The sequence below is a fragment of the Buteo buteo genome, chromosome 4 (genome assembly GCF_964188355.1).
Source record: "Buteo buteo chromosome 4, bButBut1.hap1.1, whole genome shotgun sequence".
NCBI classification, from domain to species: domain Eukaryota; kingdom Metazoa; phylum Chordata; class Aves; order Accipitriformes; family Accipitridae; genus Buteo; species Buteo buteo.
Genome location: NC_134174.1, coordinates 47,701,514 through 47,717,696, shown reverse-complemented (window position 1 = coordinate 47,717,696; position 16,183 = coordinate 47,701,514). Strand labels below are relative to the sequence as shown.

Below are 16,183 nucleotides of genomic sequence, written 5' to 3'. Positions count from 1 at the left end.
CTCTTTTACAGTGTCATCAGGCTAAAAGGAATCTAATAGTGACACGGGACTTGTGCTCAGCACTCTGGCACTATTGCTTTCCTGTCACAAATAATTTATAGCTTTCTATTTCCATCCCTCTGCCTGCACCCCATCCCCTCTTTCTGTTTCTCTGGGCTGGGGGAAATCAATAAACTCACACAACCAGAGTGGCACTTCAGGGGGTTTTAGGGGGAATGTGAGAGAAGAGAAAAGAAAAGAAAAAAACAGAAAAGAAGAAAAAAGTTCTATTATTTGCCCTAGCACAGGCTTCTCAGCTCAGGTCAGCTAGTGCAAATCATCATGACCTCAGAATATGGCCCTGAGGCTGTCATACACCTTCTGTATAGGTCCTGAGCAGCTATAGATTAGGGCCCCTGGTACCACTGACCTATATGGGGTGAGGATCTGGATCTCTATCCCCAGCTAGAACCTTGACATTCCCTGTCTCCAGCTATGTCCCAGGCAGCTTCTGCCACTCCAGCTACTGCTCAGCTTCATCATGTGTGTACTGGAGATTCTTAACATGCTGAGGTGATATGCTCTGAAATACTTTTCTTTTCCCAAGAAGGTTTCAGTCTCAGGAATTGTGCTTTTTCAAAAATGCCCTCTCATCATCTCTGCCTATCTCCATCCATGCCGTACTGCCCACTAGCCACACATTTGCTCTTTGAAGTTTTGCCAAGTTATTCTTTAGAACGAATCTTTAAGGAAAGCTCTCAGGTGGGCAGGGAGAATGTGTTATTTGCTTTCACTTTCTGGAGAGATTTTTGCGGAGAAGTTAAAGCTGATAGGCGAGGCTGAGAGTTCCAGAAACTTAGGCTGAAGGTCATCTGCAGCCTTCACCCTAATTGGACAGGCTCGTTTTAATCTCAGCAAGGAATTCCTTGGTGAGACCGTCGTTCTGAGTCACAGATACCCAGCATCTGCCAGTAGGCAGGGACCTTGCCAGTCAAGTACAAGGTGCTAGTGATTTTCTTTCACCACTGACCTCAGCTGGATTTAAACCAGTGACCTAGAGGTGAAAGATTTCATGTAACAAGAAACGGAGCAGTGACAATTACAGTTCAGTTTATTTTCATTCTGAGCAGCGTTATGAGCTTTGTGGCATTCACTGAGACACCTTTTTGAGTTCCCATGCTATGTTCATTCACCACCTGATAAACACCAGTTTTTGCCATCTTTGCTGGAGCTTCTTTTTCCTGGTGATCTCTATCCCATCACCACTTTCCTACAGATGCCTTCTGCTCCCACCTTCTCATTCATGAAGGACAAGGGCTTTGGGCAAGCCTTCCATCAGTTCAAAGCATTCAGTTCTATGCCAGAAAGGTATTTTTTAGGTACACAACAAAATTAAATCTACACCATTTGTAAATCCAGCAGTGGCTCTATTAGCTGCAAAGACTGCCTTGTGATTGTGCTGGCAGATCAGATCATAAATGATAATGAAGTTGCTAACACACAGGAGATCCTAGCTCGTTCACTGAGCACCACAGTTATGCAGTGAATACCCGAGTTTGGGGAAAAGATGACAGAGCAGAGCAAGGACAATTCTCTGGGAACTAGACCGTTAAAGCAGTAGAATCAGGACCACAAGAAGGCAAATGAAGCCACTCTGCTGCACCCAGAGCTCAGATGAGGCCTTCAGGTTCTGATAGCAGGGATTGTGGCTATGCAAAGGCACAGAGAAGTTGCAGTTCTGAACATGTTTTGCTCTTTTACAGGATCATCAGAACCAAAGTTCAGCAACCTTTTCACCCAACACCAGACGGGAGCGGGACAGGTGTGACTGCACCAGGACATACTATCGGTAAGAAGACTGGCATGAGGGGTGGTTACAGGACAAGTGGAAACGAGAATGGAGCTTAGCTGAGGGACAAGCAGTCTGAGAAGCAGATACTAAGCAGAGCAAAAGGGAGGAGGGTGTGGGGGGAAAGAAGCCTCAATGGAAATCAGAGGTTTCTGTACTTCGTTTCCCTTGTTTCATTGCAGAGAAGGGAATCATGGCAGAGAAACCAGCCCAAGGTGGGGGTTTGCCCAAAGTGATTCTGCCTTAACATCCATTTCACATTCACACACTCTCCTTCACCTCCCTAGAGAGAAGTATTTACTGCTATCCAGTCTAAGCACCTGTCTTCACCTTCTTACTCTGACTCTCTTTTCCCCTCTCTCTCCCAATTTCTATTCTCTCTCTTTGCTGGAACTGGTCCATTTCTTAGAGCTAGTAATACACAGACATGTGTCAGATATTCCTGATGCCTCACAACTGAGTTCTTCATTGTTCTGGCTCTGCAGTCAGGTATTCCATGGGTGTATTTCACTGAGAAAATGCATTTCCTGCTGGGGGAGATGGGTTTATCGAGGTGAGAAGAAGATGGAGGCTATAGTAAAGTGACCAAATGTCTCCTAGTCTGTTGTGTTTAAAGGTACTGTGCTAGATGTGTGGTGAGGTACTTTTCACTCTGTGGGCTGGATGGTGCTTACGTCTGCTGTTGCTAGCATAGCTTTATCCAGTAACAATTCAGAGCAGGAAAAAACATGCAGTATTCTGGGATACTGTGAAATACAGTGGCTTATTCATGACCTACGACACTGTCTTAGATACTGTTGGTTACTGAGAATCAGCTGCTATACAAGGATTTACTGGAAAGTGTTGGTCTACATGGGACAGAGCTGGCAGATAGAATCCTGTACACGAACTGTGTTCAGGAGCACAATAGAATTAATGGGACAGTATGGAGGAGCATTTCTGGATGCCCTTTTAATCTGGACTTGTTCACTGGACTGGGAATCACTGACCGCAACAGATGCAGCTGGCAGATACTATTACTTCTTGGAAAAGCAGTGCAACATCTAGGGAATGCATTGGCTGAGCTGGGATAGTTATTGTGAGTGCTGCTACTGGAGCCTCTCATTGCTCTGGGATGTACTGGGAAGTGTGGGTCTACATCAGGTAGTGTTGACAGGTTCTCCTCCATCCTGGAAGGCTCGTATTGGAGGTATTGATTTCTTCGGGTCAGTGCTTTATGAGCTGAATGGTGGGTAGTGGCCTATAAGAGAACTGGGATATTCTCCCTGTTACTGGGACAAGCTAGGACATAATGGGCATGCCTACTGGATGCATAGCTCTACTTGTTCTATACTTTAAAGCCCTGATTGTCATGAAGTGATCATATCTAATCTGGATGACTTGTCATTTCTGATATATTGGAAACTCATGAGCACTCTTGGACAGCCCTCAGTGGCAAGAGGAGTCTCTGCCTGTTGACATTGGTCAGTGCAAAAGGAAGACACTAGATTTTTATTAATCTGGGTTGGCGTATGTATTGCCAACTCACCATTTGTTCTAGCAGGGAACTGAATTTATTGGCCCAAAGCTGAAGTGCTTCTAACCTATGCTAAGAAGGTAATTTTTCAATGACTGTTTTGGGTGGACACATAAGAGGCTGGTCTGGCTAGGACAGAACATGCACTCCTGGTGGAAAAATGCTGAGAAGAAAAGATCTGGCAAAATACAGATGGACTAGGAAGTCACTAGAGGATGTGGCCTATGCAGCATTGCACTCAGTTACCATGGCATGCACTGGGAAGCCTACTCTGCAGTGGGATATAACAACAAGGTTTAGCTTCTTGATGGAATACACTTGCTTGTTATTAATGGCCCTGTACTGACAGGCTGTGGAGCTACAGTATAGGAATGGACTGGCAAAGCTGGGATGCAGCAACTTTAGCAGTAGAGCAAGTATGAGTCCTTCAGTATGAGGGACAGGGAGTCTGCTTAGTGCCCAGGCTTTCATATGAGACTGGTGGCATGTGTAGCTTTCAGCTGGGGGATCCCTGAGTGCTGTGCTGCTCTCCTCATGGCCCTTTTTCCCTTTTCCTTTTGTCCAGTGCCCAGCACAGCATCCCCTCCCGTCTCCAGTGCCTCCAATGATCCAGTGGGCTCTTACTCCATTAACGGGATCCTGGGGATTCCTCGGTCGAATGGCGAGAAGAGGAAACGTGATGAAGGTAGGGGGAGGGGAGAAGCTCATCCTCCCTTTTATATTCTTTGTCCCCATGTACAGGCTCCAATTTCAGGCCAAGGTTTGCAGCTGCTCCAGGGGCTAGATCAGTTTTAGCAACAGAGACCAGTTCCCCACCACTGCCCTGCTGGCTTGGAATGCTCTTCTTCCGAGGCCCTTTCATGACAGGCTGCGTCTCCAGACATCTGCTCAGCAGGCAGAGAGCCGTCTCCATTGCTGGAGCTGATCCCAAGTTCATTCACTGCTGGAAACGGCTGGAACTGAACTCCCCAGGTGCCAGCAGGTGCCCGGACTTTGAACTGTGGGTAAACATGGTTTCCCCGACTCACTTGTTTTCAAACAAAATGCCACCTCGGAGAAGCACCAGCAATGTGGGAGTTATCTTTCATTCCCCTTGCAAACAAGTTCCTGCCCTGTGACATGCCATGAGCTACATTAGCTGGCGATCGTAAGGGCCCAGTTTTCAATGGGTAGCATCTACCGCAGCAGAACTGCCATGCTTGCAACAGTCTGAAAGCAGAATAGGAGGTCTTCTGAATACTGTGGCCCTAAGGTTGTGTCCTCGGTTGGGCTGGGCTTAAACCATGACAGGTTGTTATTTAAGCCTTTTGCTAGGGCTCTAAGGAATTAGGATTAAGCTATCTCCGTTTCCTTCCTACCTGCTGGGAAGGACTCAGGGCAAAGTGAATCCTGAAATGAGCCAAAAGCTGGAGCTCAGGTCTAGACAGACTGAGTCAGGAGGGGTGGGTAAGGTCTTGGTGCTCTTATGGTGGCTTTGTAAACATTTTTTCTTAAATCTTGCTCTTTTAATTTGATACGTTCAAAAATTGAGTACCAGGAAGTGAACTTTTCTAAGACTAGTGCCTGACCAGTTTGTTCGGTTCAGCCCTGCCTTCAGTATGTTGTTTTCCACTGGTGCCTGTTGCATGGGGGGACCTCTTAGCAGTACAGGTGGTTCAGTGTACTGTGTGTGCTGTAAGCCCAAGGCTGTGCAGTGCAAGAGAACATGAGGGTTCTCTGTGATACGTGGAGAGAAGAGAAAGCTCTCATGAGAGAAATGCTGCCTTTTGGGGTTTTGCTAGTAATTTTTACAGCATTGGTTCTGGTGAGGTTCACATCTGTAAGTTTTTGATCCAAATAAATACAATAATCCCAAGAAAAAAAGGCTGTCATCGTGATGCGTTTCTCCCTAATACAAAGTAGAACTAGAGGCAAGGACCCAGTCCAGCTCCTATTAAAGCAAATGGGAACATTTTTGCTGATGTCGTTGGAAATTGGATCAGGCCCCAGAGGAAGATCCATTTCCCAGCTAGATGGCAGTAGGGCCCAGCTAAGAGAAAAGTGTAGCAATGGAAGGGCTGAGTCAATGCCTCAAAGTCAAAAAATATCAGGAATAAGAGACTGCAAACATTGCAAACCCCTCCAGCATTTCCCATCATTACATACACAGGAAATAGTGACATTTCAAACTGAGTTACAAGTTTCTCTAACGGTTGTGTAAATCTCTTGGCAGTTAATTTGGGTTTTTTGTGAACGCCTGTTCTCATACAGTCCAGCGTGGTGATCACCAGCTCTCAACATGGTGCCTCCATATCTCATTTTGAAACGAAACAGTTCAGTCTGGCTTTAGTGGCTATTCTTTCCAAATACCTGGAAAGGTCATCTTACTTTAGATGCAGCCACACAGTCAATTCCAGCCTCAGAACCTGAGCTTTTTTTGAGCAGTACAATTAAACACAGAAACAACCAAGCAGCCATCTAAGACTGACACTTCACAATGATATATTGACAGTAAGAACAACTCTCTCTGTCTGTCCTTAATTCATCCCAGATTTGATTTATGAAGGGCAAGCAACACTATGCAACTCCCTGCTGTTGGCTGAGAGTCCACGTATCCCACTAGGAATCAAAAAGGTACCAGACAATCCTGGAGACTTTGCTTGTCTAGCTCTCAGAGTTTTAGGTGGCAGTTACATGACACAGCTGCAACCGCCTTAGAGAACAGCCTTCATCCTGCCATCCCAGAAGTCTGCTGCAGGGAGATGTCACGCTCCTGTCCCAGAGAAACCTCACATGGGACCCCCTCCCAGCTGCTGAACACCCCTAGCCAAGAGTTGAGTTATCTAGGCTCACACTGGCCTTAAGAAATGCTAAAAGACACCATCACTTTGCAGGGTTGGGTCCTAAGGCTAGAAGGGTCCAAGGGGAGGTTTTGCACAGCTTGTGACCCGCACTCACTCCTGGGCAATCTCCCCTGTAGCTCTGAGGGCTCTGATTGTTCCTTGCTGAGATGAGGATTAGGAAAGCCTGGCAAGAAATCCAGCGCAGGTATTTCTTTCATGCTCATGCTGGATACATACACCTTCTCAGTATTTCCCAGAGCTTCTGAGCACTGTTTTGTTGCAGATTCTTAATTGCAGGGTTTATTCTCATATTGAAAAGCCCTTATGAGCTCCCAATGCACATCTGCTTTCCAAGCATTTTGGGGGTGGCTCATCCCTAAAGGAGGCAGAAGAAACAGCACTGCTCTCTCTCTCTCTCTTTCCGCTCTGTTGGACGAGCTCTGCTGCAAGGATTCCTCTGTGAGGAATGCAGTTCAGCAGAAAGGGGGGAAGTACCAAGCTGCTCCTGAATCCCTGGTTCTGAAAACCTTGTTAGCAGCCTCTCTGATGGCTGGGGGGAACAGGGTGGGAGAAAGACAGAGGAGCCTCTATCTGAGCACACCCCCTCCCCCAGGTCCTCCTTGCTGCAGCTGGTGCCTACATTAGACAATAGCACAGATGATTAAGAAGAGGAGAGATAATTATGTGTCAAGATGATGTAGCAGAACTCCTGAGTTGGACAGAAGGAGCCAGACGGATGCATGAGGTGGGCTCAGCGATGGACGCTGACAGCCAGGTGTGTCCCTCACAGGGAGTTAGAGGGAAGAGGGGAAATCCCAACATCCCAAATGCACTGGTTGCAACTGCAAGGGTGGCCTGGGCATTGAGACTATGGCATTGAGAGAGAGCTAGCAGGGAGGTAGCTCTGAGTGTCTACTAGTCACAACAAGGACCTGTCAGATCACAAGTCTTTCCTCAAAACTCAGTGTGTCTTCCTCAGGTGGGTGCCTAGGAAGGATGGTCAGGATTTCCCCTGTTAAGACTATGTATTCCTTTTGTTTCAGTTTTTGACCAGTGATTGTAAACCCTCTGACTTCTGTGACAGATTAGACAAAGCGGAGAGTTGGTCTCTTACAATTTTTAAAATAATTTGGCTAAAAAATTTCACCACCACTTGCATAGCACAGTGTGTGCCATTTCTTGCAGTCTACAGGCACTGGCAATGTTGCTGTAATTTTCCTCTGACCTTCTCCACCACTTACACCCATTGTCTTCCAGAGGCAGAAATGGCCCTGCAGCATGTAACGACTTTCCCAAGACCACTGGAGGGTCTTGCAGTATCAAGCTGCAGCTGGAAACAGGAATTCCTGGCTCTTCACGATCCTAATGCTGTACTATGCTGTGATGGTAGGCCAAGCTCAGCAGGGTCATTGTCAGACTGAGGACAGCAATAGAAGTCCAGAAGGATAAAGGGGAAAAATAATATGCAAATATTTATGTTGTTCCATAACCCCCTGATTGATAGCTTAAAGGATGAGAATTGGAGTGACCCAGAGGGACTAAAAAAATTATTATTATCACTCATACTGTAGTCTTGAGCACTGTATAAGGAGAAAGAGAAAGAGATGGGGAGAAAGGGAAGGACAGATAGATAGATGGATGGATAGATGGATAGACAGATAATATGAAAACAATATTTCAAACTGTTCCCTGCATACCACAGCATCTCTGGCTGGGTGAAGCTTTTAGGATCTTTACAACCACTCTTATTAGAGATAGCTCTTTCTCTCCGTAGCAGGCCACAGACTTCCTCTATAGACCCAAATTCTCATTTGGGATTTGTCTTCCAGTGAGGCTGGTGCTGTAACATTCGCAGCATTATTAATCTTGGTCCCTGACAATATCTGTAGTATTTGACAGCATTACTGGCAATAATATCTGCAGTGCCGACAATGGCAGAGATAATATCCCCCAGTATTATCGGCATTAGCAGGGAACATATCTACAGCCTGTTATTGGTGGGAGCAGACGTAATGTGTCCAGTATTATTAGTATCAGTAGTAATAAAACCCACAGGCTTGTTAGCGTGATCAGTGCTAATATCAGCGGTAGGTTTGTGGGAGAGGAGGGGATGGAGTGATTGCTACTGTAAATGGCAATAATACTTGGGCTGTTCGTAGTAGAGGAATCCCCAGCAGAGATGGGTGAGCAAACCTGAGAAGGCAGAAGTTCCTCCTTTCCTTTCTCCACCTGTCATTTTGATGATTAGAGTGATTGACATTGAAGTAAGCAATGCACGGCTGTGTCAGTGCAGGGGGACAGTAAATGGTCACCATTTTGGCAGGTCTGGTGGTGTTTTCCAAAGAGTGTTAGCAGTATCAGTGCAGGTGGTTCACCATACTCTTCAAAATGGGGTTGAGCTGTGCAGAACAGGGTGCTGCCTGCTAGCAGTAGGAGCATTTGCACTGTCCTGTAGCTGTGGGTTGGGCAGCGTCACTGTGCTTCTCTTTGGTGCTGCACGCATAATTTTCTGACTGTTACTACCATGACACCCTCTACTAAGAAGCCTTGCTTTTGTTACAGGTGGTTTTCTCTTCCCTCACTCCAAATGGGAGGACTCTGACTGCAGGGCAGGGTTTTGACAGTGTTCAGCCTGGGGATTTTCCTACCTGGCCGTGATCTCATTTTCCTACTGGGAAAATAGAAATGCCACCTTCAGGTGGAGTGTGAGGCAGGGAGATCTGCAACAGTCCCAGTCCTGAAAGTTGTTTTTTTAGATACTGTCCCAGGACATAGACTGTCTTGAAGAAAATTTTGAACTCAATTGTTTAAGTGGAAAGTAGCACAGAGAGGAGAGGTGTATAATGTGTTTAAGAAGGTCTGAGTTTTTGAGGAGATACACGGCTGCTGAGTATGCCACTGCAAGTATGATCCCATTTGTGCTGTTCAGAGTGGCAATGACAATATCATTTGGGAAACGTATTTGTGACATTTCAGGTGACTTTGTGTTATTGTCAGTGGCATCAATATGTGTTTGCAGGCAGAGTGGCTGTGGGTATCACGTTGTTGTAACTGTAGCACTATAGGCTGGGGGTTTATGACACTAACGATGAGATTAACTGTATCACTGCTTGCTATACTGCCCCATTACACTCTTCACAGAAGCGGCTATGGATTATTTCTGGTGGTATGTCTCCATCATTGCACACAGCAAGGTTGTTTCAGTGTGGTAATTGTTGGTACACTGGTGCAGGCTGTACTGTACTGTCATCGCAATTCATATACTTGTTACTGCAGCTGATGTAATGTGTTGAATGACAACAGACTGGTCATGAGAGTGAAGTCAATACGGCTATGTCACTGCAGCACTGCGTTGAGAATTGTGTGTTTGCACGAAGTATGACCATGTTGTTCCACAGCATACTGGAGTTGTTTCAGGACATACAGCGTGCTTATGCCGTCATCTGCGGTATGATGACGCTTTACCAGTGCTGTAGTTGTACTAGTGCAGAGAGGTCTAGCCCTTAACTGTCCTGTAGGGAAATACATTCACTTTCCTATGCTGCGTGCATATGTTTGCAAAGAGAATGAGTGAGTCATTCCACTTGACTGTATCATGGCACCTGATGTGTGTTCATCTCTGGGCATATTAGCTATATTTCTGTTCTCCCAAACCTGTTGTGCCTTTGAAGACAACCGCGTGTGTTTGGACCCCTGCATGTGACACAACAGCACTACTGTCTGTGGTGTGGCTGCATTGTTTCATGCTGTGATTTCTCGTCACCACAGATGATGTGTTTGTGTTATTCTATATGGTTGCTTTATTGCAGGTCAGCAATAGTCTTAATGAGACTGGAGACACATGCAGTTACATTGCCTCAGGTGCTAACCCCATGTTCCAACCATCCCACACAGTTGTGGGGCATGCACCCAGCAGTTTATGGCTGTGCACATGGAGTGAACAGTTTCTGGGGTGTTTCACACTCTCACAGTGTCTTCCTCCTACTTTCCCTGGGACTGTGTTGTTTCACGCAGTGTGGCTGAGTTTCCAGTGGCTGTCAGCTTGCAGTGGTGGTGTATCACTGCAAACAGCAATGGTCACAGGGGATGTCCAGGCTCATTGTGTCTATACACACAAGTGGAGGTAACACTCCCTTTCATTCTAGATGAAAATGTAAATTGAAGAGGGAGTTTCATCTCAGCAGCCACCCACTTCTTCCTCCTGAGGGTCTTTGGCTCGTGAGACTCCTAGGAGGACATAAGAAAGGCACCTGCTACTCATCCTGCACCTCTCTAAATAAACTGTAGGAGGGTGATCAGAAAAGGGAGAGTATGTATGGGAAAAGAGAGGAGAGGGAAACTGGATAAAGGAGAGGACAATGAATAAGCAGCACAGAGTCTGGAGTCAGTCTGTAAGCAAGAGAAACAGTGTATATGTGTGTGTGTGTGTGTGTGTGTGTGTCTGCACACACCCTGGGAGTTTGGGGGGTATGCATTGCTCAGGAGGACTTCAGGTAAGGGAGAGTTAACAGCTTACATCACAGAAAGCAGTTTGGACAGAATGCTCTGCTTCTAAAGCTTATAGTGCTGCTTAGTTTGGCAGGGTTTGGTACTATCTGAAGACAAGCTGGTCTGGCTTCAGCTGTATTTGTGTGCGTCTCTGCTTGTGTATTTGTGTCTCTAGGAATGCACGCCTGTTTGTTTTCTGTATTTCTGTGTTAGGATCACTGGTGTCTGCTTATCTGTGCTTATGTACTGGGGTGAGTGGCAGGTTGGACCCATATTTTTGTGCATGCCTATAGAGACCTGGAAAATGTTTATGTTAAGCTGTGTATAATATTGCCTAGTAGGAGAATGCATACTGTGGATCATATGGATGCCTGGGCATGTATGGCTCAGTATTAGTGCTATGTATTTCTATGAATGCTAGGTATTTGTATTCACATTTTGAGCATATAAGTGAATGTTGTATATTTGTATGTATATTCTGTGTGTATGTGTTGTTACATACTCGGAGTATCACTGTATCTTTGTGGTTGCTGGATATGAATATGTAGCCTATTAGTGCTGTGCACTTCTGTATATAGTTTGTACAGATGTGTATTTGCATTGGGGTTATATATTTGTGTGTATGTTGTGTATATATATATATTGGTTGTTCTTGCCTGTGTGAAGGTTGTTTATTTATGTAAATAGTTTGTCTTTGTTTACATGATTTAATTTTGTATATGTGAATTTAAGGAAATTACTTTGAGTTCCAGGTTTTCGTTTAGTTAGTGTATGTATATTTTTGTAAGTTATTTGTTTATTCAGAAATTACATCTAATTCACTTGCACCTGCATTACTACCTCCTTGTCTCCCAGTTTGCATTCTTGTGTCTTTAAATGTTATTGGCTATGTTCTGTGAGTCTTACTTATGCATAGAGCTTTTCTTTAAGTTCATTTGTATGAGTGCCGTGAAGGTGTGCTTATCTGACTGTTTATTTATGGGTATTTTAGTTTGTAGTTAGATCTTCTCCTTCCACTTTTTGACTCATTGCTGGGAGGGGTTGTTGCAGCTAGTGTGTCAGCAGGAGTCAGGCAGCTACAACTCCTCCCAGCGTCTCTGCCGGCTCCGCGTGTCCACCTGTGCAGAGGCTGCTCCCTAGCTTTGCTGGTGCCTGTCTCTCTCAGGATCTTCTTGCTCACTCTAGATGAGTTGTACACAGGGTCTGTCCGCATTCAGGGAGGTGACTGTTATGTTTTTTTATGGACATAAAGAGTACGGGAGTCAGAGGGATCATGGTGCCTGGATCCATGAGGATCCCAGGTTAATGCACAGTGGATGACAGAATAAACTGCAAAAGAGATCAGAAATAGCTGGCAGTGTGCAGGCAAATGGTATTTTAGAGGGTTATCGGTGACTGGTATAACAGTGGATCCGGGTGCCATGACAATGGGAGATAGGGATGACACTGTTTTGGGGTCAAGTGACATGGTAATGTGACATAAGGGCAATGCTGCTATGGAATCAAGGTGACGTGGACCTAAGGCACAACAGGGATCAAGGTGACAGGCTGATGCCCCAGGCTGATTTATCAGGACAGGGAGGGCTGGGAAACCTCTATCAAGAATCAGCTGAATAAGGCAAAGGAGAACAGGAGGAGCAGGGTGAAAAAGATCGGAGGCAAATCAATGGACCTGTACTGTGGCTGTAGAAGCCAGGTCACTGGCAGTGTGGGACATGCAGTGTCTCCATGAGAAGATCAGTTGCATCCTGGTGTGAAGGGCTGGGGAAGTCTATTAGCAGTGGCTGTTTGCATCACAGTGATGGAGAGCAGGGATAACACGGTGATGACATCAGGTGATGGACATATCCTGTGACGGTAGCCATGGACCACAGGGACTGTGTAGGCAGGGGCATTATTCCCAGTTGCTGGAAAAACAAAGAATCTAACGGGCAGTAAAACAAAAACAAAGGAGACTTGGAAGCACCTGACAGCTCTAATTCATCACAGCCCAAGATTTTTTTTTCCCCCTCATGTTCCCATTATATTTGTTTGTAAAAGTGGAAATCAATTTTGAAGGTAATTTTCTGGAAAGAATGGAAGGGAGGTGGGAGGGCCGGATAAGGCAGAGATGGCAAGAGGAAAAAAAAATTTAGGCCAGGCACAGCCCAGGGGCAGCTCTTGGCAAGGTGAAAGAAAATTGCATATTCAATCTCCATCCATGAATCTCCCTTGCTGCTGCCCGCCTCCTGCTCGAAAACAATGAAGGCTTTCTCCCCTACGCTGCACAACGCCTGAGTATCAGCGCTCACTTTAACTTCAGGGTCATTAATTCACCTGATTATTGCAGGAGAGGAGAGGGTTGCAGAGGCATCCGTTCTAAAGAGCCCTCCCTTAGCTCATCCTTTGATTAGTTTGGGGTGGGGGGAGTTGAGATAATGTGTTGTCTTGGACTCAGTTTAAAATGGGAGGGGTTGAAGAGGGGGTGGAAGGAGGTAGAGGTGGAAAGGGAAAGATGTGGCCCTGCTTGTTGTGGAAGGGAGGGTTGGAAAGTAGTCATTCTTGCATCCCTCTGCTGTGGTGTTATTGCAAATTAAAAGTAGCATGTTCCACTCTGTAGCTATCTTTCAGGGAGGGGAGGGGCATGGGTATATGTCGGCATGGGGATTGGGGGGGGATCTTATCATTGCTTCTTCAGCAGCCCAGCATAGTGTCACCCTGTGAGGTGACATTTGAATTTACAATTCCGCTGAGAAAAGCCATTAATTCACAAATTAACATTTCTCCCTCTCTCTCTCTAGCTCTCTCTCTCCTCTCCTCTCTCTCTCTCTCTCATGGATGTGCAAGCAATTGAAAAGACAAAGGAAATAGCCTTAAGGAAGAGACTTTACTGCTACACTGTCTGTGCAGAGATTGCTACTACTGCTTCTAGATAGATAAACCAATTACCTGAGCTGCACTGTTCATGGCAGCCTGCTATTACCTCCTCTTGTAGAGCTGACTCCATTGCTGGATTACACTGTGTGTATCTCATTAATGTAAACCAGCACGATACTGGGCACTGTCCCTGACCCTTCTTGCCAGAGCCCATTGCTCTGCAGCAGAAGGGGGAACTGGGAGAGGAGTCAAGAGCAGAGGTGATAGTAGGCACAACATGCTTCCTAATGCATAGGGACCAGGCCACACAGAGAACCTGCTTAGAATACCTGCACTGAGCTTAGAGGAGATGGGGGCTTCCCTTTTACAGAGGAGATCGCATGATGTTAACCCTGATCTCTTTCATGTCTTGGTGAGCACTGAGAGTGCTGCGCAAGAGGCCTCATGTATGGGTGCCAGGTATGGGCAGCCCCTTGCAGCTCCATTCTCAGCATTAGCCTGAGTTTCCTTCAGGTGTAGAAGTGTGCATGGTAGGCAGATGCAGAGGTGTGAGTATGAAAGCTATGTATATGCAGCTATAGGCGGATGTAGCTGAGTGCACCCAAGAGCTAACTGACAGAAGTACAGGACAAACCTCAGAATAAGAAGCAAAAACAAGCACTCTATGGACTGAGAGGGCCAGATTTCTCTGTAGTGCAACTCCACGGAAAGCCAGCCAATGATGCCTGTGGAGACTTTTTTGTCAAAGCGAACACTGGACGCTACTTCCACACAGCTCCCAGTCCTCTTCTGATTCCTGTTGTTGCTCTCCCATGCCACACTCTTTCTCACATGCTCACTTCTGCTATCACTGCTGCTGTGGATGCTTGGACAGCATTCGTACAGTATACACACACACACGTAGGCACTCAGCTGCATGCTGGTGCCACCCCAGGCACATGTCTGTGACATTAGCAGCCTGCCTGTGTGTACTCACACCCCTGCAGACACAGCTTCTCCCCACCTGCTCTGATGAGGTCCCTTTCAGTGGCTCCAAGCCTCCCTGCTGGGGTGCACACTGGCAGGCTGCTTTCTGAGCACCTTCTGGTGCCCTTTGCAGACAACCTTGTAGGAACACACCTGGCTACAAGCCTGCCCTTTAGCCTGGTCACAGAGCTACATGTGTTTGGGGAGAAAATGTCCTATCAGTGTGGTTGACATACATCAGTCTTTGCTCAGTAAGCATTCTACCTATATAGCATTGGACAGAAATCTTCACCAACAGGTGTTTCACCCCATAAGGGTTTGATAGGCCCTGTTCAAGCCATTGTCTTAACTTTATGAAAGGCAGAAGCTTGCAGGGGGCAGTCCTCTAGGTAAAAGGAAAACAGATCAGAACTGCTGGAAGCCTGGTCTCCACGTGCTCAGCGCATGGAGTATGTGCCTTTCTTCAGCATTGCTTTGGCTCCTTAAATCTTCCTAAAAACTTACCTTCTTAACAAGAGCATCTGCCTCTGACATTCCCTGTGCCCCACACCATGTGCAGCACATGGCTGGGGAGCAGCATCCTGCAGCCGGCGCTGGAAGACGGATCATGATCAGCGGAGGAATCGGCAGGCAGTGCCAGTAATTCAAACCATCCTGACCGTTCAGTGAACCCGAACCTGCTGACCTTGACAGCACTAGACAGCAGCGGCCTCAGGAATCCCAACCTTTAGAGAGGCGTCAGCAGAGGACGGCTCCTGCTCTCTCCCTTTCTCTCTCTCTCTCTTTTTCTGATCACATCCCAGCAGCCAAGGGGGCCAACAGTCAATCCCCAGTGCACCAATTAGCTCCTAATTTGGCTATCTCCGCACTCCCAAGTCTACGTCAATGTAATGTTAAGCATTGCTTGCCGTTCATAGATGTAAATCATTTCTATAGAGGGGTGTCTTGTTGTGCTGAAGGAAAACACTAAGCACCTTGTTCTCAGTCAGGGCCAGAGAGAACCCCCTCCTCCTCCCAAAATGGGGGCTGCTGCTGTTTGGAAGGAAAGCAGGAGCTCTTTTCTTCCCTAAGTGATAGCATCAGATCCTCCAGCCTTGTTTTACTGGATCCCAGGGGGAAGCAACAAGATCTCACCAAGTGATTAGCCCGTGAGAATCCTGGCTGGATAGATGAGGGGCAGGGAGGTGACTCGAGTGGAGAGGAGAGAGAGAGAAAAACCAGTGTGCTTAATTTTGCTACAAGAACTTGTAATAGGAAAAACGCAGTTTGTGAACATTTTAAGACCCTTTCGGGGAGTACTGAAAAAAACCTGAAACTGAAAGTTTCCTCCAGCTACCTCTGTGGCAGTGAAGCAAGACCTGAAACAAACAGCATTTTGTGTTGGCCTGCAGAGGCTAGGCTAAGCTCTAAGACTTTGCACATGGAGGACAACTCTGTTAACAGTAGGTGGCCGGAAAGAAGCAGTTACAGATACCTATCTATTGAGACATTGCAGACATGTCTGTCTGTCTGTCTTCCATCTGTCTCAACCCATAATTCTTTGAAGGTGATTCTTCCATGCATTCATCAGGTAAAATGAAGGCCACTTTGAATAAGTGTCAAATGCAATTCATGCCCATTTTAAGGCCCTTTAAAATGCCAGAGTTTTGTCAAGGGGCCTAAAAATAATGCGTAGGTCCACATTTCTGCTTTGCTTTTCCTTTATCC

At 46.3% G+C, this 16,183-nt stretch overlaps 1 protein-coding gene across 4 annotated transcripts in view; it reads left to right on the top strand.

Annotated features, from left to right (window-relative positions):
- The window catches only part of PAX2 (paired box 2), an 84,722-nt gene that overhangs the window by 32,592 nt on the left and 35,947 nt on the right, over window positions 1–16,183 (top strand). For 2 of the 4 annotated variants that reach the window (XM_075025906.1, XM_075025909.1), the window contains exons 4-5: window positions 1,743–1,828; window positions 3,910–4,029. In XM_075025906.1, coding sequence (XP_074882007.1) covers window positions 1,743–1,828; window positions 3,910–4,029 — 206 coding nt within the window. The remainder of the gene's footprint in view (window positions 1–1,742; window positions 1,829–3,909; window positions 4,030–16,183) is intronic. The other 2 variants (XM_075025908.1, XM_075025907.1) reach the window with 1 other exon arrangement.